General features: G+C 36.8%; 1 protein-coding gene across 2 annotated transcripts in view; it reads left to right on the forward strand.

The window, feature by feature from the left end:
* Positions 1-24,316, forward strand: part of ZNF277 (zinc finger protein 277) — an 83,701-nt gene that overhangs the window by 28,950 nt on the left and 30,435 nt on the right. The window contains exons 2-4 of one of the 2 annotated variants that reach the window (XM_037511751.2): positions 9,658-9,859; positions 16,403-16,491; positions 16,866-16,948. In XM_037511751.2, coding sequence (XP_037367648.1) covers positions 9,658-9,859; positions 16,403-16,491; positions 16,866-16,948 — 374 coding nt within the window. The remainder of the gene's footprint in view (positions 1-9,657; positions 9,860-16,402; positions 16,492-16,865; positions 16,949-24,316) is intronic. The other variant, XM_054692563.1, reaches the window with a different exon arrangement.

Here is a 24,316-nt window from a genome sequence, read left to right on the forward strand (position 1 = left end):
AATGGTCAGGAACTGGTAGACTCTCAGAAGCAGAAATTCAGGGAGCAGTAGACCTTTCGCTGTGGCAGCATCGTCACTGAGTGAAGCTGTTGCCAGTTAAGTGACTTTCAAACATGTGATGATGAAGTTGAGTTGTCACAGACTCAGTGGCATGAATTTGAAACTCTGATACTTACTCAACAGTAACAAAGCTGCCTTCCTCGTAGCATGATCATGAAATCAGAGATTGTTTATGAATTTTTGCTAAGAAACCAGTCACCATCTTCATCAGTCTGGCTTTGAAGAGAATAAAGCCTCTAAACTATGAAAGCCCCAGTTTTTAGAGCATTACCTTATCACATCAGGGCAGTATAGCACCTCAAACTTGTCACACTTCTCTGTGTTATATAGTGCATGCTATTCATTTTCACTTATGTGTGCTTAATACACAGCTCTACGATGTCAGCATTTTATGTAGTGTTTATCTCACTTTTAAACACAAATTATTTGTTTCGTAGACCATTTCTGGGCTTGTGTGGGTTTGATTTTGTTTTGAAGCTTTTTTGAGCATCACAGATCTCTTTGAGAACCTGGAAAAAAAACTGAAATCTTCTGAGAGGTGTATATGTGCATATCTATTTTTGTATACAATGTCTTGAGTGCTCAAGAATCCTCAGACTTTGTGAAGGTTTAACCCCAATCTCAGACTTACCTCTATAAAAATCTTTACCTCTAGGGCCTCCCTGGGGGCGCAAGGGGTTAAGACACAAGCTATGAAGCTGTCCACAGCCTCTGCAGCTCAAGTTCAATACCCACCCCCCACCCTCCCCTCCCCCCAGCCACGGAGCAACCCACATGGCACAGCAGACCTTTCCTTACTCTCCTGCTACTGTTGGTCAATCTGCCTGTTCTGTTCCCTACTCTGTCTCTGGTAAATCCTCTCACCACCCCCTCCACACCTCTGGCCTGTACCCCAGCTCTTGTATGCATAAATAAATAAATCTTTTTTTTTTATTAAGGCATTTTATTTATTTTTATTTATTTGTTTGTTTGTTTTTATACATGCACTGGGTACAGTCAGAAGCGCGGGAGGGTGAGAGAATTCACCAGAGCCAGAGCGGGGAGCAGAGCAGGCAGAAGGAACGAGGTACACTGCTGAGGGGAGCAGCGGGCGGCAGGAGAGGTCTGCGCACCATGTGGGACCCTCCTCCGGTGGCCGGAGAGCAGCCGGGGATCGAACCGGCGCCGCAGAGGCCGCGGGCAGCTTCACAACCCAGCGCTCAACCGCTGCGCCACCGGGGAGGCCCTAAATAAATCTTTTTTTAAAAAATCTTTACCTCTAGAAGCAAAGGTTTCATAGGGGTTATGCTAATAAATGTAAACCTTTAAGGCAGAAAATATAAGATGTATCTTGAAGGTTGAGGGTAAAGGTTGAATGGATTAGACAGGAAGGTATCAGGTCCTTGATACCACAGTGGTCTTTTCTAGACAGTGGCATAGGCCGGAACAGCAGGTTTTAAACCAGCCCCACCTAGGGATCCTATTCCAGACCTTACCCCCAGAATTTGATTAATCCAGCCTGGGGATTCTAGTCTTAGCCACTCTTAGAGGAAAACTCAATTTCTTTATAAAATCCACATATTATTAAGACAAAGCAGGTTTTCCCTGGCTTCATATGTGTTAGATTTTAAAGAACTCATCCTTGAAGTTTTCTAATAATATTTTAATGGACCAAAAAGTGTATTTATCTTTTAATAAATAGGAATGGTCTCTTTGCTGTTCATAAGCTTTCTGTTCTTTATACTTTTTTGAGTAAGGGTTTGTTCACCCCAGTGGTTTTCACCTAGAAAATGGCATATGAATTTTCTCAGATTATCAGAGCAGTATCCTCTTCTCCCACTGTCATAGTTTAGAACACAGCAGAAATGCCAGCTGGCAGTAAGATTCAGAATACCGCATCTTTCTACTCTGCAAGATTTTTTTTGACCACCACTGTATCCTTTAGTCTTAAGTATTGACTGTGTCTTAAGTGTAGTCTTAAATGTATTAACTGTGTTAAATGGAAGTGTCCCATTACCTTATTTTATACAACTAAAATAAGTCATTTTACATTCGCGTGTTTTATTTAGCTATTACACATTTTTAATAGTCAACATTCATTGGAAACCTGGTGTCTTTGGATGGTGATCTCATATCTTCAGTGTTGTTATATCATACATGTCCCTCATTATGTCTTAACTTTCAGATCTTACTTAAAATGATTATATCCTGTCAGAAAGTCTTACTTCTTAAATACGTTAATGCTGTATAGACTCAGAGCTAAGGATAAAAGACCTTGGGGAATAAAAGGAAAAAAGAGGAAGGGCAATGAACAACCCTATTAATAATTGCTGGCATTTGATTAGCTTTGCTGAGTTCCCCCTGCCCCCTTACCTGCTTCTAAAATCCCCCTTTCCTGTTTTTGCATTCTTTTTTGTTAGGTAAAATCTGCTGACTGAAAGAGGACTAGGAGGTTTGAGGCACTAGATATTAAGAGGCTTAGAGGGAAACAGGGTTTTCTCTGCTGTTGACATCTCACTCCACAAAGGTTCTGAACCCACTACATGTTCAACATTGCAGTGGTGGCAACATGCCCCAGCAGAGACCTTCCCTCAGTGCTCCCACGGATGATTGAAATTCTCAAGCATTAGGAACTCAGCCTCTCCTTTCATAAGGAAAGCTAATAAGCATTTTTGTTAACTCAGACTCATGCAGTGATTCTGAATGGCTTGCCTTCCATTTCTGGAAAGTCAGAGGTAGTACATCATGACAATTTGACATGAGTGCAGATTTATCTATATGTTCCTTAAGGATTTGTAATGCATTGCTTTTTTGCATTTATGTGTTCTGTTTGTACAGAACTTTATCCCACGTAGGATCATATGGTGAACACTAGAACTTTGGAATGACTGTATAACGCAAGAAGAATAGTTTATAAGTCATTATTTCTGGATATATTTTTTTGCATGTCCCAAAATAAAATTCAAAGAGAAAAGATTTTCTGGAATCATATTAACTATATTTAGATCAAAGCAAAACATACCAAAACTGTGGATGGGTTATTGTTGTTTCATCAGCGCATATAATCTTTCCTTAGCTTTTTTGATTTACTCTCAATCTTTTTAAGATAATTACTTAACTATGTAAGTTTTATATAAATATATGGATAGGTTTATTGATTGCTACTTAGTAAGTTCAAATAAGCATTGACTTAATAAGCATTTTGTTTTAAACTAAATTTCTTGAGGGGGGTTCTTCACTTTTAAGATTCTTTACATCTCTTCGATATCTCTACATCTCTTTATTTTTAGTACTTTATTTTTTTAAGAGTACATTTAGGTTGACAACAAAATTGAGAGGGAGGTGCAGAGGTTTCCCATATATCCTCCACCCACACATGAATAGCCTCTTCCATTATCAGCATCATTCACCCAAATGGTACATTTTTTACCAAAGATAATCCTACAATGACACATCATAGTGACTGTAAATCCATAGGGTTTACTCTTGGTATAGTTACATCTAATGAAGTTTAGTTTATACATTATTTCTTTCTTGTGCCTCTAGTGTTAGATCTATAAACATCATCAAGGTTTTCTACTATGTTATCTTCTAGGAGTTTTGTAATTTTGTGTATTACATTTTTGGTCTATAATCTATTTTGAGTTAATATTTTGTGAAGGATGTAAGTCTGTATCTAATTTTATTTTATTTTATTTTTGCTTACAAATCTCCAGTTGTTCCAACACCATTTGTTGAAGGGATTATGTTTGTCAGTCAGGTGTTTTTTAAACACAAGAAGAAATGCCTTTGCTGCTTTTTTATCTCCATTCTCAGCTTCCTTGAATAGCCTAGTATATAATATGTGTGTGTTTGTATGATCCTTACTTCCTATAAAGAAGGACTTACCTAGAATTTTTAAGAGTTTTGTTAAACTTCTCTATATATTGCTTAGGTTTTCTTTAAATAATTAGCTTCCCCTTACTGCCTCAAGTGTTTATTTTACAGAGAAAAAAATGCATACAAACTAATACCACTTCTATGTTATGCTGACATTATTCTTATCAAATGTATATCAACAAACTCATTAAAAACATCAACGAAGTCTTTAATTTTTCACATTTGATAAAGTCCTTTCTCTTTTTAATTAGCTAAGTACCTACAAAATGTAAAATTTTATCTATCATAAAATAGTCCTTCTAAAATCTTTCAGAGGAAGTTGTTCCCAAATCCAGAAACCATTTTTTTCTCTTCCCCCATAAAATTTATCTTTTTACTTATCCTAAATTACAAAGGCATTCAATTGATTATATCAGGTTTTCCTTAAAGTAGTAGTTTGTGGCACTATATAAAATGTGCCCCAGTCACCACAGAGTAATTACACTGGTATCTGTGGATAAAAAGACATCAGCTTGTTTCATAAATTCTCTTAGATTCATATGTACTGTCAGGTATGAAAACCGCTGCTTGAAAATAAAAATAAATGTAATCATTATGATGTCATTTTTAGGAAAGTTGCATCAAACATTCCAATGAAGCCAGTGCTAGTCAGAGTAACTGCTGGCAAAATTCAGTGCTTGCTGTGTAAGTAATTTGCAACATGTACCATTCATGTTAACTGACTTCCACCTACTTTAGAGATACAACATTTATATCACTTTTTGGGTTTATTTTTGTAATTGTGATGTAACACATAAGAAATTTAATACTATATCTGAAAGGCTAAGACTAAAGTCTGTGCGCACTTCCTTGTTCAACATGATTTCACTCCCCCATCCTTCATATTTAAGTCTAGTGATTTTTATGATTGGTCACATAATATGCAGGTTATATCATGGAGATGGAATTTATGATACTTAATTTCACTGAAGATACAAAAAAGTTTGTAGATAAGTTAGAAAATTACATATTTCTAAATATTCTGAAAACATGACTGAATCTCAAGTGTTTTGTAGTACTACTTTTAACTCTGTCCTTATAAAAGCAGCCCAAATTCTTGCAGCTCCAAGTAACTTAAGGAAGAGGATTTATCAAATGCCTCAAAGTCAGGCCAAATTATTTACTAGCACAGTCTGGAAATGAATCTACTGCTCTAAACTAAGGTATGTGTTTAGGATTCAGATCGACCCTTATGGGTGGTATAACTTATTCTGCATTCCCATTGCCACGTGTTCCTCATTTACTGGACTATCTTTATATGAAAAAAAATTTAAGCAAATTTAAAAAATCTCTAAGTATAACATGCTTTGATTACCTTAATAATATTTATTATCTTAGAATTCAATGTAATTTTTACTTCATCATTTATTAATTACCCAGTGACCCATTATACCAGTGCCCCCAGCACTAAATATCTGGCTGTTATTATAGTTGGACTTCTCTCAATCTTGGGCAAAGAAAATTTCCCTAAAAGCCACAGGAATTCCCTGAGATAAAACTTCCCTAGAAACTGAGTTAAAGGTGTAACTCTGTTGGTAAGTACCTTTGGTCCAATATTCATTCTTTCACTTCTCCATTCAGTTTATCGAATTGAATTTATCAAATACCAACTATATTTCAGGCAATGTATAGACTACACTAGAGATAAGAAAATAAGGAAGACTTAGACCTTGATCTAGAGTTGTTCACAGACACCACAATAGCAGAGATTCGCAAATAAATAATTATATACAACAGGTATTTGCTCTGTTGAGTATGGCTTGGGTCAGACCCACAGGAGGGCCTGGAGAAGAGCTGGGAAACAATAACACAGATACATCTCCTGAAATACCAGTCACTGCTGCCCTTGTCCACCAGCCATGACCAGAACATCTAACTTCTAAGCAGATCAGCTAAGCTTGTTTAAAACATTGTCCTTTCCTTTCACAAAACAAAAACTTACTTCTCCACATGTGTTCCTAGATTAGTAACTGGTACCCCCGTTTGTACAGTCTCCCCACCTAGAAACCATGGAGGTTTCCTAATTTCTTTCTTCTTCACACACCATGGCCAACCAGTAACTGGGAATTGTTGTAGCCTCCTCTCTGTCCCTTCCTTCTCAGCACTGCTAATGTTGCTGCAAAACACAACATTACTTTATTTCACATAAATAAAGTTACTTTATTTCACTAAAATAAAGACTTTTTACTTACCCTAAATTACAAAGGCATGCAATTGATTATATCAGGTTTTCTAAAAATAGTAGTTTGTGGCATCATATAAAATATGCACCAGTCACCACAGAGTAAGCTTGTGCTTCACACAAGCCCTCCTATTTGGATATTTGCAATAAACTGTTCGTTTTACCCAACTTGAGACTTGCCTCATTCCAACACACTCTCCCCATATCAAATTAAAAATTGAAATGACTCTATTTCCTGTAGGAAAAGGTCTAAACTCCTTAGTGGTATGTTTATGTTGAGGGTGCTAATGTTTAAGCCAACCTGGTTGGATCCAAATCCTGGTTTTGCTGCTTACTAAGGTAGTTATTTAAGCTCTCAGACCAGTTTTAACCATAAAATTGGGAAAGAAATGTAATCTGTGTCCTAAGGTTATTATGTGTTAAGACTGTGCATATAAAATGGTTAATGGGCCTCCCTGGTGGCGCAAGGGGTTAAGACGCAACCTATGAAGCTGTCCGCAGCCTCTGCAGCACAAGTTCGATCCCCAGCCAGTGAGCTACCCACATGGCACAGCAGACCTCTCCTGATTCACCCGCTGCTCCCCTCAGCAGTGTATTTCGGTCATTCCACCTGTTCTGCCCCACACTCTGTCTCTGATGAATCCTCTCACCCCCCACACTTCTGGCCTGTACCCCAGTTCTTGTATGCAAAAATAAATAAATCTTTATAAAAAATAATAAAATGGTTCATAATGTCTGGCACAAAATAAACACAATGGTGGTGGTAGTCACGGTGGGATAGTGTGAAGTAGTGTCCCAGGTAAGTATGGACAGGCAGGATTCATGTTGCCTTCTAGGGACTGTCGTTGTATAAATGATAAATGCTGTTACAATTTTAACATGATGCTAAATGATCAGGGAGTCTGAGAAAAAACTATAAAATCTTGTTTTCAAATGTCTTATTGAAACTTTAGTTGTGGAGGGTAGAGGGTAACTCAAGTTCTAAAATACAACTTAGTACCTCCCAAACCACAAGCATGAAAATTGCAAAATATTCATGATTTTGTTCCTGTGTACCTTTACCGTAACCACAAGCAATTTGGTTATAGTATATGTAAACATTTAGGAATTCTCCTAGGAATAATTTGGAGAGAAACAAAAAGAAGGAACTAGACATTGACCAGACAAAAGGGAAGAGAAAGTAGGAAACTACAATAAAGTAGTAGAGAGCTTGCAGTAAAGCTTAGGAAAGAGGAAAGATGACGGAGATAAACAATGACTTGTGGAGGATGAGGGCTACTAAGATTTAAGAGTTGCTGGTGAAAGTAGAGTAAGGGCCCTATAGTGCAGGGCCGTACAGAATACATATAAATTCAAAGTGACCAGTAAATACATATAAATTCAAACCAGTGTTAAACACATATTAAAAAAGAAACAGTTGAGGAAATGCCTTTTAGCACCAAGCACAAAATATGTAGAATTTCAATTTAGGCTCCATATACTGTGTTTAGACCACTGCTAACACAGTGACTTTAGAACGAAAATTAATTAACTTTTCTCAATTCTGTCATCTCGAAGATGGGGATATAATAGTACTAACCACATAGAATAGGTAGGATTAATTGAGAAAGTAGCCTCAAGGACTTTGCTGATAATTTGTAAATAGCAAACAAGCACAATAGTAATGTGAGCTCTTCCTGTTGGTGGTAATTAAAACACTATGTTTGTTTTCTACAATATTTTACAAATATCTCAATTAAATTTGGGGAGAAGGGTATAATACAGTGACTTGTTTTTTCCTACATGACAGTTAATGTTTGCTAATGTCTGTTATTTAGAATATTAGCTTTTGTTCTCCTATTCTAGCGAAAGGAAAATATTCTAGAGCTTCCTAAATGTGTTGCTTGTCTCTCTTTCTCCACTCTGTTTTTCACATGTGGATTAAGTTCCTACAGAATTTGATCTACAACTGAAGAATGTAATCTGCAGCTGAAAAACTAGAGAATTTCCTAACTCCTTACCAAATTTAATGAATACAATAATTGTTATAATGCTTCTAAAATGCTTGTATGTCTTAATTAGTCTCCCTATTGTCATGTATACCCTATTTCTGGTATTAAATAAGTTCATCTTTTCTGGTACAAAGTAATTTTATGGATCTAAACCAGCTTGATTTTCATACTTTAATACAACAATATTATTATTAGTGCTGTGTTGGAGAACATCTCCTATGGGACCTCTCTCTCCAGCTCAGTTAGGTAACTCCCCAAACCCTGTGCTCCCACAAACTCTGTCATTTCTATCTCTTTCTTTTTAACTTATTTGTAACTTCAAATAAGTTGTGAACACATTAGCCTTAATGGTAAGAATCATGTCATGCAATGTAGAACAGGACTTGGTGGATACTCAGATGATTTTTGTTAAGTCAATGAATGCTACCCCCTGTATCACTTATCCAATACTTAGACCGTGGTTAGTAGTACACAATAACTGGTCAAATGAATTAATCAGTTAAAAAGGCCATTAAAAATAAGATAAAGTAGGTAAAAATAAGATTAAAAATGTAACCCCAAAATTATAATTTAAAAAGAAGATATAAAATGTAACTGTAGAATTAATAGTAACCTAATTCCAAAGACTGTGGTTCTCTGTCTGGCTTCTTGCCCTTCCTCAGATGCCAAATGCCTTACCCTAGCTGCCTGCTTGCTAACTACTCAGTAGCCTTCATGAGTGACAGGTCTAGCCTTCTACCCTGGAAGACTGAAGAGGGCACCTGACACCAGTGACTGCTGTTTGGGGCTGAAGAGCTCTAGGCCTTAACTCTTAAGAGTACGATAGGTGATACTGGAAAAGTCGTAGTATACGCAGGAAACTTGTTTACCATGAATGTCTGTAATTGAGCCTTCATCTCTTCGTTCACAGGAACTTGACTTATGATACGTAATTACATAGTAAGCAAATAGTAGACATAAATCAACATTGAAAATTGCCACCTGGACCAACACCACATGCTGTGTCAACCTAATGTGAGAGCTAGTTTCTTCTCGGCACATGACGAATAATCAGAGGCAAGTTTGCAGGTGCTGTAAGAAACAGCTTAAAAGACTATCCTGGCATCCATCGGTAGCCTCAATGTATACCACTAATTGCCCATAGTGTGATGATTCTAAGCCATGGGCTTGCTTGGACCTTAGAACCTTAACCCAGTGTGTTGCAGCCTTCCCCCTCCAAGTACCCCTAGAATTACTGCCATTGGCATGTGTCCAAGAAGAAGGCTTGAACAGCTGCCTTGATAAATGGGTTTCCCCCATTCAGGCTTGCAAATGGGGAGTTTGAACTGCTTTGCAGTACTCCCTGCCTCTGGATTATAGAAGCTGCTTACAATGATAATCAAGTATCCTGCTCACTGGTACTATGTATTTTTCTTTTTGGAGATACGTAAATATTTTTAGGGTCCTTTAATGAAAGGAATAAGAAATCTCTCTAAAGAGAGTTGGTTTCAGCTTTTCTCTTTTTTTCTTTTTCTTTTTGTCTCTCAGACAGTAGGGATTGTATCCTGGAGCCGCTTTCCCTGCCAGAAAGTCCAGGTGGCACCACCACTTTAGAAGGTTCTCCATCTGTGCCTTGTATTTTTTGTGAAGAACATTTTCCTATGACTGAACAGGACACACTTCTGAAGCACATGATTATTGAACATAAGATTGTTATAGCTGATGTCAAGTTGGTTGCTGATTTCCAAAGGTAAATTTTTGTTTGGTCCATAAAAGAATTCAATGTATTTATTCCTTAGAGGAATGGCATAACATATATAAAATTTTTTCCTGTACGGATTTAAAAATTCATGTTCTCCTTCAGACCTCTTCCTTGTCTTTTTTTTTTTAATCTTTGCACTCATTTGCCTTCCTTATTGTATAAATTGCATCTGAGAATGTTACATAATGTTGTATTGCCTACATATTCAAGAACTGACCAACTTTCCAAAGAGCGGGTAATAGACCCTTTACCACAGTCCTTGGGATTGTTGGCATCCTGATCTCTCTCAGACTGATGTTCTTTTCATGTTTCAGACCTTACAACCTAGAGAGTCCTTCCACAAAATCCAGATACACTTGGTAAAAGGCCAATTAAAGGGCAGTTTGGGGGAATAGAGGTCCTCTTGGCATCTTTAAAACCAAAGGGTATTGTTCAAACTACTGTCAGCTTACGTGCTAAGATAAGGTTGAAAAGCCAGGAGAAAAAATGAGTCATGCCATGAGCAGAGGGAGAGTAAGAGTAGACTATTGCTAAGGTCAATGACTGAGGTACTGAGAGAAAGAGGATGAAGAAAATGAAGAGTGGATAGAGGTTGAGTGGTTGAGAAACTGCCAACACTGGAAATACAGAAACCTGACCTGTACAGCCAAGGTCCAAAGAGAGTTAGACTAGAACTTATAAGTGCCTGTCTTAAAATGATCCTTATCAACAGACAAATAATGGAGGCAATTATTTTTTCCCCAATTCACAATATATAGATGTAATTGACCAAGAGCAATGTCTTCTCTTAAGTAGTTACAGCGGAGTAGTTGTGTTCATGACATTATCAAGGGCACCTGCTAAGATCTGAGACATCTTTTATACCCAATTAATGTAGCCAAAAATTAGTTTTCTGCAACTATAGCTTGAGTTTTCCGTAGGCATTTATCATTCGTGAACTTTAACTTTTGAGAACATTTCAGTTAGCATTCCAAAGTGCCGGAATAATTTTTTAAGTTGGAATCGCCAAAATAGTCATACAGATAATATCACCTATTCTCTAGTCCTTCATTCCCTTCCCAGCTACCTAGTACCAATAACTAAATGTTTGCTGTGTGCCTTCTTGGTGTGGGCCTTTACATTTACTCAGCATTGCTGAGTCAGTTTTGGTGCTGCCTAGTCAGGGGTAGAGGTAAAACAAAGTAGGGGAGGCCAGTTATATGAATGATGTATGCCAGCAACTGGTATAATAAAGTTTTATTTTCAGAGGAAGTATTCTCTGCTTTCATTCTCATGCATTATTGTGCGTGTGTTTTCTGGGAGAAAACACATATATGATATGTAATTATGTAGTCTTCATATATGACATGTAATTATATCTAGTCACGTCTATTGATTTTTGAACACTTAGTGGGCTACAGATCTTCAAATTCCTTTCTTAATCAAACCCATTGACAGGGTTATCAAATAGTTTCTCCCAGAGGTTAACTAGTAATTTGAAGTTTGAAGCCAAATTTTTTCTATCCATTGTCCTCCTACCTAAATTAAATTTTCACTCTCAGGAAGTAAAAATGTGATAAATTCAAACTGACCAAGAATATACATGAATAAATTCTGTTGTTTTTCAATATCTTTCAATCTAATCACCTTTAGATCATACCCTCCTACTATTTAGGGAAACTAAAAATACTACTCCATAGCAATATAGTCATTGATGATTTGTGATCAGGATTAACTTGGAGATGGTTCCTTTCCTCAGTTCAAAAAAATGGTATGATGGAGAAGCGTGTGGAGGAGAAAGCGAGGATTCACTTGGTGTGAATTAATTCACTCAGAGTTTCTGTACAACTTGAATAATCTTATATGTACATATAAAACTTCTCAGAGAGTAAAGCTACTGCCAAGTACAATAAGTAATAAAGATGGTAAATAAAGATAAGAGATGGTCTTACCTTGTGCTTTTCAAGAAATAAGCTATAAGTTTTCATGTTAAATTTATTTGACATTTTCTTTATTGAAACAAAGTAACAATAAAACTCTCTGAGGCAGAGGGAATAAGATGAAAATAAAAGTCTTTCCTTTGAGTCATTTAACATAGTTATTTATACTGAATTGTTAGCTTTATTCAGTAATAAGATTTCCAGAAGATAAATGTTAACTCCTTAATTCTTCCCCTTTTCTATATTAAATCCCACTCGTTCAGTGCTACTTAATTAGCAATCATATCTCAAATCTTTATGCCTCTGTCAATAAGCACACTAGTTACAGTGGGAGGGTGGGCAGGCAAGATATTACTACAAGCACTTTTTGTGAGATAATTCTGTGAAGGGTGACTAAAGTTCTTTTTATAAAAGTATTTGCTGGGGCCTCCCTGGTGGTGCAAGGGGTTAAGCACTGCATTATGAAGCAATCCACAGCCTCTGCAGCATGAGTTCAATCCCCAGTCTGCCACATGGTGAGGCAGACCTGTCTCCCCTGCTGCTCCCCTCAGCAGTGTATTTCAGTAGTCTGCCTGTTCTGTTCCCCATTCTGTCTCTGGTGGGTCCTCTCACCTCCTGCATCTTGGCCTGTACCCCAGCTCTTGTATGCATAAATAAATCTTTTGAAAAAAAAAAAAAAAAGTATTTGCTAAAGACCTTTGTTGTTCTTTCCACCCAATATTCTTACAGGAAAAGGACTCTGAAACAAAAACTTTGCCTTATATGACTGACCCATTAGCTACTTTTTCCTCCTTTTCTCAGGAGCTGCCTAATATCTCAGAGATGTAGCTAGAAATGGTATCTGCAGAATATGCTCTCCAAAATTCACACCAACTTTTCATGGAACAATAAATAACTTTTCATCAAGTATAAAAACTGGTAGACTGTGGGCATAAAGCATTGTCTTCTCTCCCATGGTCCCTGAAAAACCTTCCCTAATATTTGAGGAAGGTAACTGAGGTTCTTCTAGACAAATCTTCCCATGATTATTAAGTCATTTGATATAAGTACTTGCTTCCCTTGTGCTACAACCTTGAAATAAACTCCCTTCCAAAATAAGTATGTGATAAGAATCCTTCTCTTCAAATATCCGTGACAATACCCAAACTTGGAAATCCTTGGAGACTAAGACCCATTAACTGTTGGAATCAGGATCTTGTTACCTCTGTGGGAGCACTTCTTTGCACCTCTGGCCTCCTTAAGCAGTTCCAAAACAACAGCCCCCAACAACTGGTGTCAACTTTCAGTATTTGGGCAGTAAGTTAGGAGCACTTCAGATCAAGGGCCACTTTAGGTAATGCTTTTCAGAAAGGGGGCATATTCTGTAGCTCAGTTTTGTCTTCTCAAAATCATTCTCCTTTGTCCCTAAGAGGAAAAGGTGCTTCAAGTGCTGTTACAACTATAATTTTAGGGGCTATTTCCCGTCCCTTTATTCTGCAGTTTTTGTGTAGAGTGGTTCTCACTTAACACTTAGAGGCACTGTGTTGTAGGAGACTAGTTTGGATTTAGAGCCAGAGAGACCAAGTTCAGATCCCAATTCTGACATTCTAACTGTGACCTTGGGTAGGTAAAGTCTTAGTAACCAGTAGCAGCTAATAATTGGCATCCTTATTATCATCATCACTCTGCTTATCTTCCACCACCTTAGCCACATGTATATGCCCACAGATGCTATTAATAAAACTATTTTGACCTGCTTAAAATGTTTAATGAAATGACATCATTATTGTTTCGTTGTTAGTCACCAGTTTTTCTCTGGAATAAACCTTATAATTTACTACTTTTTTTCTTTACTACTTTATCTAAATATTTACATTTTTCTTATAATAACTCCCATTGTTAAACACTCAGGACATTGACATGTATCATTCTATTTAAGTATCAAATGAGTCAACTGAGTTTCAAAAGGTTAAAAATGTTTAATTCACATTCATATGTCTGAATGCATAGTCCCCGTTCCTCTATTTAGTATTGCCTGCAGGATTGATGGAGGCAGTTATTAAAACATCAACTCTGAGCATTTAACCACAGTCTTAATTAAAAAAAAAATTTTCTAGCTCAAGATCCAAGCAGATAAGAGACCCTTGTTGTGTTGACTGGCTCTTCATTATAAAGTAAATTGATGACAGTTCAAGGAACAGTCTGGTCACTAGTTTCAACTCTGGCCTTACCTGCTTCGTGTTGTTTCACACCGATTACTAAATCTGAAAATTTTTCAAATACAAGCAGCCTGCATATCCGAGGAACTATCACTGCCTTCTAACAAATGTAGCCCCATAATGGGACCAATATTACGAAGGGCTGTCTGCTATTCTTGGTTTATCTGGAAGATATCAGATGGTCCTCAGAGGAGCTATGGACAGGAGTGACGAGCAGCCCCTCGTTGTACTGGTAGCCATGCAGCCACTCTGGATTGAACTTGACTCTCCTGTTTTTTTCAGTTCAGTTATTTCAGCATCTGGTTGGTTGGTCATGGAAATTGGTCATAAAAATCTCTGTATTCCAATTTGGAAAGAACAGTCTATCTCCTATTTCTGACATCTCTAATAGAGGTTGTCCTATGTTCCTTCATCCCTGTCACCACTTTGTAATAGAAAATATGCTGATAAGATAATAAAAACAATGACTGGAAATATCATGTTCTCTTAATTCTTCTCTTGCTTTTGCTTTTTCCCTTTTTTCTTTTTCCTCCAGGGGAAATAAAAGCACCCGGCAGGAGAGGGGGGAGATGAAAAAAGGAAAATTAGAGTTTTGTAGGATACTGAGGATTGCAGGGTGCTGAAGCAATCCCAGAGTGGCCAAGGAAATGTTTCAGCCTTTTCCTCTTTTTGTGTGGATTTAATATGCACTGCCTTCTGCTTCTGATACTTCTAACGCGGACGCCTGCGAGCAAGCCATAGAAACATGATACATCATTTATGGTATTTATGATTTGAAGCTAAGCTAGAGCCTAAAATATGTCATTCTCAGATCTCTTTAAGACAAGGTCTATCACTGCTCTATAAGGATAGAGTTCTCCCTTTACTTACCAATCAATTGATAGTGTGTCTGTGTATAAGAAGAAAGGAAAACATACGGTTCTCTGGAATATAGAAAAACCAAACAAAGGATCAGACAAAGACAAATGTTAAAACTGACCCTTAAAAGCTGACCATAGATCTGAGGCACCCAGGAGGGAAGAGGGAATCAGGACAATAGAAGGAGAAAAAACAGTGTGGGGACTATGGTGGAGGACTCTCTCTGCTTTGGTGGTGGGAGAACTATGATTGACCACGCCTGAAGGGAGAAATCCTATACTATCAAAATATTAACAAGTGTGTAAAACAATGGTACTTGACTAAAATACATATATATTATAAAACCATATGGTTCTGTTTTTATACATTCTGCTCTTCTTTTCCTTTTATGTTCTATACTCAGCATTCTCATCCATTTAGATTTATTTTAGCTCATGTGACAGTTTTCTCTTTCTCTTAGACCTCCCTGCCAGCACATGTTTTTCCTAATATGTGTGTGCATGAATGCCCCTTCTGTAGAGGGCATTTTCTCAATCATGGGATTGGGAAATTGTGAAGAACAAAAAGCAGGTAAGAATAAAAGGAGACAAAATACTGGAAGGTGGAGGCTACTAAAGGCAAATTCAGTAAACTTTAAATGCTCTTATCCCTCTTTAAAAGGTATAGTGGACTTACCATGTAAAACACAGCTAGGTGCTGCATCAGACCATTTAAATGCCTAAACTCCTCTTTCTGTAAACTTCATCTGTACTTCACCTGTTTCACTAAGTCCCATCACTTCAACTATAGACAGCCTTTCTATTTCCTTTCTCTCCATGAAGGAAACCACAATCTCTCTTGTTACCATTTGATAAATGAGATTGCAATTGCCAATATAAATCTTGTTAGACAAATGAGAAGATGAGCAGCTTGTTGAATCCTATCATCTTACTCCCTCTTTCATCAACTATTGAGGCTTGAGTGGTATGCTCTGCTTTTAAATTTAGCCAATGTGCTTCTTTATAACTCTGCCTATTAGATACAAGAATTATAACCTTGGTGATTTTTCCAAAGGCTAAATTTGTCTCATTTCAGGCACAGTGTGGACATTCAGATAAAGAATTTAGACTGACTTCTCATTGCATTATTATTATGACTCCTATTCTTTTGATGTATAAGATAACCAACCAAGTTTCAATTTATTGGTAAAATGTATGATAAAGCCTATTTAATCGTTGTTGCATTTCAAATTCACATGAACTTAGATGTGATTTCAGAAAAACTTCATTATCACAAAGAAAATAATTCATTTTAGCTTTCCCATATGTCTGTTTATTAAATTTGGGAATAGTAAAGTTTAATCATTTCCATGCCTTTACAGGGTAATTTCATTTCATTAAATATTTATTATTTCTACAATGCTCTACTGCCTTTGTATTTACAAATTTTCTAGCAGTTTTCAGTCAACATTTGATTTGTTGCTTTGGAATGATAAAATGTTCTTATAAAATCCAATCATACTGAATAAAGGAATATATTGAGTCTTCTCACCATCTTTTCTTTTTTATTGTTCTAAGGTACATTTTATATTGGAGGAAAAGGTTCACTGAACAGCCCATTACCGATTTTTGTAGTGTGATAAGAATTAATTCCACAGCTCCTGTTGGTAAGTGAACATCTTGGCTACCATTCTTTCTATATAATCCAAAAATTGTAAGGAGTAGTCTGTCTGTCTTAAATTAGAAATCGCTCACTTTAATAATTTCTAAAGTTTAATTGCTGTGTTTATGTTATCTAACTTCAGTAAAATTGAAACAGACCCATGTAACAGAAGGGAGATCCAATAGATATATGTGTAGACGTGTCTATAGATGATAGAGGATTGGTTGGTTGGTTGGTTGGTTAATTGGTAGGTAGGCCCATTGGTAGGTAGGTAGATAGCTAGAAGGATAGATACATATTTTTGCTGAAAGGACAAGAGTTCTTCTGGGAAAAAATGGTAGGTATTGTTTCTCATTTATTTTCCTAATCTCTCAACAGAAGAGCAAGACAATTATTTTTTGTTATGTGATGTTTTACCGGAAGATAGAGTACTTAGAGAAGAGCTTCAGAAACAGAGACTGGTAAGAATTATTTTAAAGGATGAACAATGTGTAGGAAATACATACATAATATTTTTTTTAAGTTTTTATTCTGGAAATTGTCAAACATACACAAAGAGGAAATAATACATAAAGATCTTAAAACATAGAAAAGCATACACTTGATTGAAGATTGAAGCATTTCATGTTAAAAATGCAGAGAGAATTTTTGGCTTTGTTTTGCTTCCTGGATTATCTAAAATAACAACAAAGCTTACACATTTTAGTATAATTTTAGCTGCCTGACACATGCTAGGGTTCAGCAGTCGTGGAAAAATGCCCCCAGCTAAATTGAGTTGAATTGATTAACTTATTTTCTCCTCTTCACTGGAATGTGCTATGCACTAGCACTTCTTTATTCCCCTTTATGAATTAAGCATATAGTTTTATCAACAGAGTAGCCTTTATCATTTTCATCCTTAACTAGAACAAAGCTAATTTGAAAACCTCAGCATCTTTAAAAAAAGAGCATAGGGCCTCCCCGGTGGCATAGCAGGTTGAACGCAGCACTGTGAGGCTGTCCGCACCCTCTGCAGTGCAGATTTGATTCCTGGACAGCCAGGGAGATATCCACATGGTGCGGCAGACCTCTCCTGCCTCGCCCGCTGCTCCCCTCAGCATTGCTTTCAGTCCATCTGCCTGTTCTGTTTCCCGCTCTGTCTCTGGTGAATGCTCTCACCCTCCCGCGCTTCTGGCCTGTACCCCAGTTCTTATATAAATAAATAAATCTTTAAAAAATAAAAAGAGCATATATAAATGTGAAAATTTTCATATGTTGAAGAGTAATTTCTTAAAGTCATTAATTTTGTTTAAAAATATGCAGTTTCCCATTACTTTTGATTTAGCCTCAACTATTCTTTGAATTGATTTACTCTTCCCTTTGTGGTTTAAGTGTTCTTTTTATCTTCTGACATGGCTAGATAAGTTATGAGAAAGAACTGTCATTTCAATATTTCTGCTAAATCCTCAAGAGATTTAGGAGGAAAATGAATCCTATGTATACTACACCCATATGATTTGAGAAAATCCCCTGAAACAAATTTTATTTTGTAAACATCCCAATGATTACTTCCTCCCACAGGGAGAGATAATATTGCTGAATACTGATTTATAAGTAAGAAAAATTCTGCTTTTCCTATAGCGGTAAGTCCACTAAAGAATTGGCACTTCCTTTCTCTTTTTTTACCTACAGTGATTTCTTAGGAAAGCCCATAACAAGGATGATTTTTTTTTTTTTTACTGTCATATTTTATGAATTTTGGTTCGGTGAACTCATTCATAATTTTTAATTTTAATTTCCATGAATTTTTTTCCATTCTTGTTCACAATGACCTTAATCAAAACCAGTCAGATTGTCATCATCCCTCCCAAAAATTTCTTTGTAAAATCTCAAACCTTACTACTTAACTACTGCTGTTTCTCAGTAAACACAATCCTTGCTGTATATCTGCAGATAGACTTGAGTCCCCAGTGTTAACATGGAACCAAGGGGTATCCAGGGACACCTAACTATTAAGGAGGGTTAAAGTAAGAGGTTTGTCTGGATGATCCTCCTTTGGAAGTTGGCAGTAAGGACAGATTATCTCATGTGTAATGAGTTCTGCAAATCAGTAGCAGGCATTTCCAGAATGAAGTCTACATGACCAAAGAAATAACTTCCAACAAAAGTCATAATATACCTTTTTCTTCTATTAAGTTAGTAAGATTTGAAAATAATGCTACTAAATAGTGACATGAATGTTAGAAGACAGGAACTTTTTTCCAGCACTTGTAAGAATGTGGTGTACCATTCCTGAAAGGCATTTTGTCATCATGTATTGGAACTTGAAGATGTTGATGCTTTTGCTCCATATTCTCCCTCTAAGAACTCATCCTAGGAAAATCACGTAACCAGAGGATTATGAAATCAACTATTCTGCCAAGGTTTAGTTGTTTCTCCTTATTTTGTTATTAATGATACTTTATCAAACAATTCCTCTTCATTAGTTTCCATCTAGCTTCTGGAAATTGTAGTTTATACCAATTAAACTGCTTGGCGGTGGTTATATAATTGACTGTATTTTTGAGTAAACCCATCTCATTGTCAGGAGACTTTCAAATCCATGAGGGGAAACCTTCTAATGAGAGTACTACTGGGCTTTTGCTCTTCTGAGATCTGCATTAATGATTAATTGCATACATATCAGCCTTTGATATTTTGTCTCTCATTTGGAACTCTAAGTAAAGCATTTAAATACCTTTGTATATTTGTTCTTAGTTCAAAATGACTATAACTACTTTAAGGACAAGAATTATGTCTTATTTTTAAATATCCTTCAGTGGCATTTACTATACTACTACTGAGTTCACATTGGTATTTTTCCCAAACCCCATTTTCTAAAAGAAAAAAATTTATTTCTTCATAAGTGGCTGGAGACATGGAGACATTAAGTGAGCCACTTACTGTGGCAGATTAAGACTAGAACCATATTTCTTTTACATTTCATAGGTTCCTTGACATTTGTGAGATTTGTGTTTTTCCCCACTTTTTTGACGGAACAGATTTTTTTATTGAATTTTTTCATCTGTATTCTGAGGAGAGCTTTAGAAATAGGAAAGATTTTTGAGGATTTTCATAGTTTATACCCCTTTTCTTTCCTTTAAGAAATTTCCCTTCTTCTCATCATAAGACCTTAATTTCCTCCATTGGTTCTTTACCGTCTTTTTTTTTACTAAATGGATGTATTTAAGTTTCCCAAGATTTTGTCCTCCAGCCAGTGTGTGCACTCTCACCACTACTACTGCTGTGCTGAAAATGTGATGCTCTGCAGAGTAGGCAGTCAGTTGAGTTCATCCACAGCTTTTCCTTGGTTCATTGCTGAACCCCAGTTCTAACCTCCCCTATGTTAGACTTCTCATATTAAACTCAATCAACTTCTTGAGTTTAATATGCCTAAAACTGAACTGATTATTTTTTCTGTACCAAAACATGATTTTCTTGCTTTCGTTTTCTTACATGATGGTACCACCATTCTCCTGGTCACTCATTTTGGAAATTTCTGGAATGATATTTCACTCATTCCTTTTCCTCATCTCCTTACTTGAGTCATTTGTCAATTTCTGTTAGTTCCATCTGAGTCCCATAGCCACACCCTTCTTTGCAGTCCTCATGGTTTTTACCTTGTCTGTGGACTCGCCTTTCAATCAATTTTAAAATATGCAACAGAACATTTTGTTTTCTTCTAAAACCTGCAATGGTCTTTATCACCTATATTTCTTTTTTTTCAATTTTTTTAAAATCTTTTGTCTTTTTTTAAAGATTTATTTATTTATTTATACAAGCACTAGTACAGTCAGAAGCACCGGAGGGTGAGAGAATTCACCAGAGACAGAGTGGGGAACAGAACAGGCAGTCTGATGAAGTACACTGCTAAGGGGAGGAGCGTGGCAGGAGAGGTCTGCACTCCATGTGGGACCATTGCTGGCAGCTGGGGATCGAACCATTGCTGCAGAGGCTGTGGGCAGCTTCGCAGCCCAGCACTCAACCGCTGCGCCACCAGGGAGGCCCTGTCACCTATATTTCTTTAAGGTTTTCTAGGCTAACACTGCTTTTCAGGGCCTTTCCCCATTCTTTCAGTTACCTAGTGTATAATTCATTCATTGATCCAATAAATACTTATACCAGACATTATTCTAAATGTTGCTGATATGGCAATTGATGAAATGAGCAACCACTCCCTGCCCTTTTAGAGATTACATGACAATGAAAATACTAGCCACATTCACTCAAGTTTGTTAAGTACTTTCAGGACTCAGCTTCATCAACTAGGAACGCCAGCCCCACCTTTCTACCTATGTACATAATATGCCCCAGAAGACATTGCTCAACTGTCCCATTTTCCACAAAAGCTTCCCACATGCTACCTGTTGGAATTAATAACCTCTACTAAGCTCTGTTAACACATTATTTTATTTGGCTTTTCAATTACAATTAGTTGTTTAAAAATCTGTCTTCCTTACTAAACGACCTCTTAAGGGTTGGAACTGTCATGTTCTTTTCTTTGTGTCATCTCTGAGCCATGTACACAAAGCATTAATTTAAATTTAATCCTGAAGTAATGACTTGGTATTTCTATAAAAATGTGTAGTCAAATCACCCTGATCTAAACAAGAGATATAAAATAGCCAAGTCTGGCATTTTTAATCACTGGGTTACACTTTTCACTAAAGCATTAAAAAAATACTATTTTTTTGAGTTGCCTACAGCAGAAGATACACAGCATTCATAAGCTCTGTGTAGCAAGATGTAACTTTTAATTAAATTGGGAAGAGAGGAAACATTCATTTAAATGCATGGAAGTTGGTTTTATTTTTTAGTCACTTATAAACATCAGCCTGAGAGTCATTCATAAAAATTATAAATATTTTATTAAAAAATATTAATCTCTATAGCAATTTAATCCTCTGGAGAGAAACTGGTTTTTGTTTGTTTGCTTTTAATACTATTTCATATATCCCATTTCCCCTCATAATAAAAAACAGTAAAATGCAATTACTTATCTCCCACTAGGAAAATTTTTCTTCCTCATGCTGCTTCTCTTTATAGATTTTAAAGATTTTTAGTAAAGGATCAAATTATTTTTAATCAGTGACCTCAAAGTAAAAAGTCAATGTGCGTTCATACCTTTCTTGCATGATTCCTAACTTTGTAGCACAAGTTCTCGGATTGTATCTAGAGCAGCTTTCCCAAACGTGACATCTCCCTTTGAATATAACTTCATTATTAACAATGCAACAGAGATCATGTTAGCTGCAGTAGCCATAGAGTGATTTTTACACTCAGATTACTATTTTAGAAAAGAACTCAAGGGCCTCCCTGGTGGCGCAGCGGTTGAACGCTGAGTTGTGAAGCTGCCCGCAGTCTCTGCAGCACCAGTTCGATCCCCAGCCACCGGGTGGGGGTCCCACATGGCATGCAGACCTCTCCTGCCGCCCACTGCTCCCCTCAGCTGTGTATTTCGTCAGTCTGCCTGCTCTGCTCTCCCCTCTGGCTCTGGTGAATTCTCTCACCCTCCCGTGCTTCTGACTGTACCCAGTGCTTGTATAAATAAATAAATAAATCTTTAAAAAAAAAAAAAAAGAAAGAAAGAAAACAACTCAAAGCCCTCAAACAATACTAAATTGAATTCAAACATTTATCACTTTGAACTCCATAAGAACTTTAAATTTACATGGCATTTTTTATGTACATTGAGTCTGTGAGATCAATAAGGCAATATTATCTCTGTTTAGATAAAAAGGCAGGGTCACAGATTTAGGAGAAATGTACCAGGCCATGGTTATCTACTGTATTAAAGGGAGATAAGCAATTCAAACTCCTATTTCCAAACCCAAGCTCCATTCTCTTTCCAATTATTATAGGATCCTTTGTCAAATTTATCTTCTTTCTGCTAGAGTAAAACATTTTCTAGATTGACATTTGTTAGAATTCCTAAAAATAGGTGAGCAGGACATAATTATGTATGTAAATAAATAGTAGTGTTTTGTTTCCATTGCTCAAAATTTTTTCTAAGAAAATCAGTTCTTGGGCCTCCCCGGTGGCGCAGCGGTTGAGCGCTGGGTTGCGAAGCTGCCCGCGGCCTCTGCGGCGCCAGTTCGATCCCCGGCTGCTTCCCGGCCACCGGAGGAGGGTCCCACATGGCGCGCAGACCTCTCCTGCCGCCCGCTGCTCCCCTCAGCAGTGTACTTCGGTCCTTCTGCCTGCTCTGCTCCCCGCTCTGGCTCTGGTGAATTCTCTCACCCTCCCGCGCTTCTGACTGTACCCAGTGCTTGTATAAACAAAACAAACAAATAAATAAATAAATAAAAGACTGTCACTTTTAAAAAAAAAAAAAAAAAAAAAAAAAGAAAATCAGTTCTTATCCTCTTAGTTCAGTGGTACATAGGGAGATCTTATTTGGGGGGCCTATGCAGTTTATATTTTCTTTGAAAATTTGAAAATAGTGTGTTTTCAGAGCTTCTTCTATCTTTAGAGAAACATAGCTGCATCTGACCTTGAGTTTATCCAGGAAAATACATCCTCAGTCAGGTAATACTTAATCTATTATGAGATGCTCTTCTTTATGGTAAAAAAAAAAAAGGTTCTTTTGCAATCTACCTTTATCACCTTTCAGATTTTAAGTCTTCCACTTCCTACCTAGGCTAGATTCCCTTATATCTTTAATTTAATACAAATAGAATAGACTTTTCTTATTTATCATGTGCTTAACTCTTGCATATTTTTTTTTTTTTGGTTCTGTACATCTACGTTTCTTTTTTTCATTGAGAGTTATTCCATGTAAATGGTTACATTTATATATTTTTTTCTCTACTAACTGATTTTCTTTACATATTCCGTCTATTCTGTTCTTTCCTAACTTTTCAAAAGCCACTTCAGTGAGACTCAAAGTAGGAGAAAAATACTATCTTTCTGTCCTGTGTACAAGCAGATGGTGGCTGCCTTTATCGTTGCAGCTTCCGAAAGGGTGGGAGGTACTGATGTCTTTCAAGAAGGTGAGATATTAGTCAGATCAAATCTCGTGAATTTGGGGGAGTAGATCATCATCCAGTTAAGAAATTTCTCTCTGACTTTTTTGTGTTACTTTCTTTCCTTAATTATTGGCATGTCTCCTGAAACTTGATCCTTTTTTGTGTTATTGGGTTAACTTGGTCCCTGTTTGTTTCCTTCCAGTTGAAAACCTAATCAACTGGGATGAAGTGGGAGTTGCAGGGTAAATGTGAGGCCAGGTAAAGCACCTGTGGGTGCCTAAGCTAGAAAACCTCAGAGTCCTGCCAATACCCGACTTATAAATCCCCAGCCAGTCAGTACCTTACCTGCTACCCCACCCTTATAATCAATCCCATAAAGCCAGGACCCTTTCCCCCTACATCAACCCAGAAGTATGGCTCAGGGAGCGTATGTTACCCATCTGCTTTTGTGTGATCCACAGTAAACCTTCCTTAACTGAAGCATGTAACTGACCTTATCATATTTGTGGGGGATTAACTGATGGAAGCAGAACAAAACCCCTTAAGAATTAGTAACATTTCTCATGTATTTATTAAGATTCTTAATATTGTTACAAAGTTAACTTTCTATTATCTCTTATAAATGCTGACAAAAGTGGATTTTATTGATATTTTTAAAAAACTATCTTGAGTCATTGATAATCCTTTTAGTATAGTTATTGTTGCCTTTAAATGCAGAGGTATATTTTTTAAGTATATTGTATGGGTATATTGCTAACATAAATTCAACTGCTCAATTCATCAGATTCTGGAAAAACAGATTATATTTTTAGGACTACCTAACATTTTTTTTTTTTTTTTTTT

Source organism: Talpa occidentalis, unplaced genomic scaffold, assembly GCF_014898055.3.
Source record: "Talpa occidentalis isolate TD23 unplaced genomic scaffold, MPIMG_talOcc4v2.1, whole genome shotgun sequence".
Taxonomy (NCBI): Eukaryota; Metazoa; Chordata; class Mammalia; order Eulipotyphla; family Talpidae; genus Talpa; species Talpa occidentalis.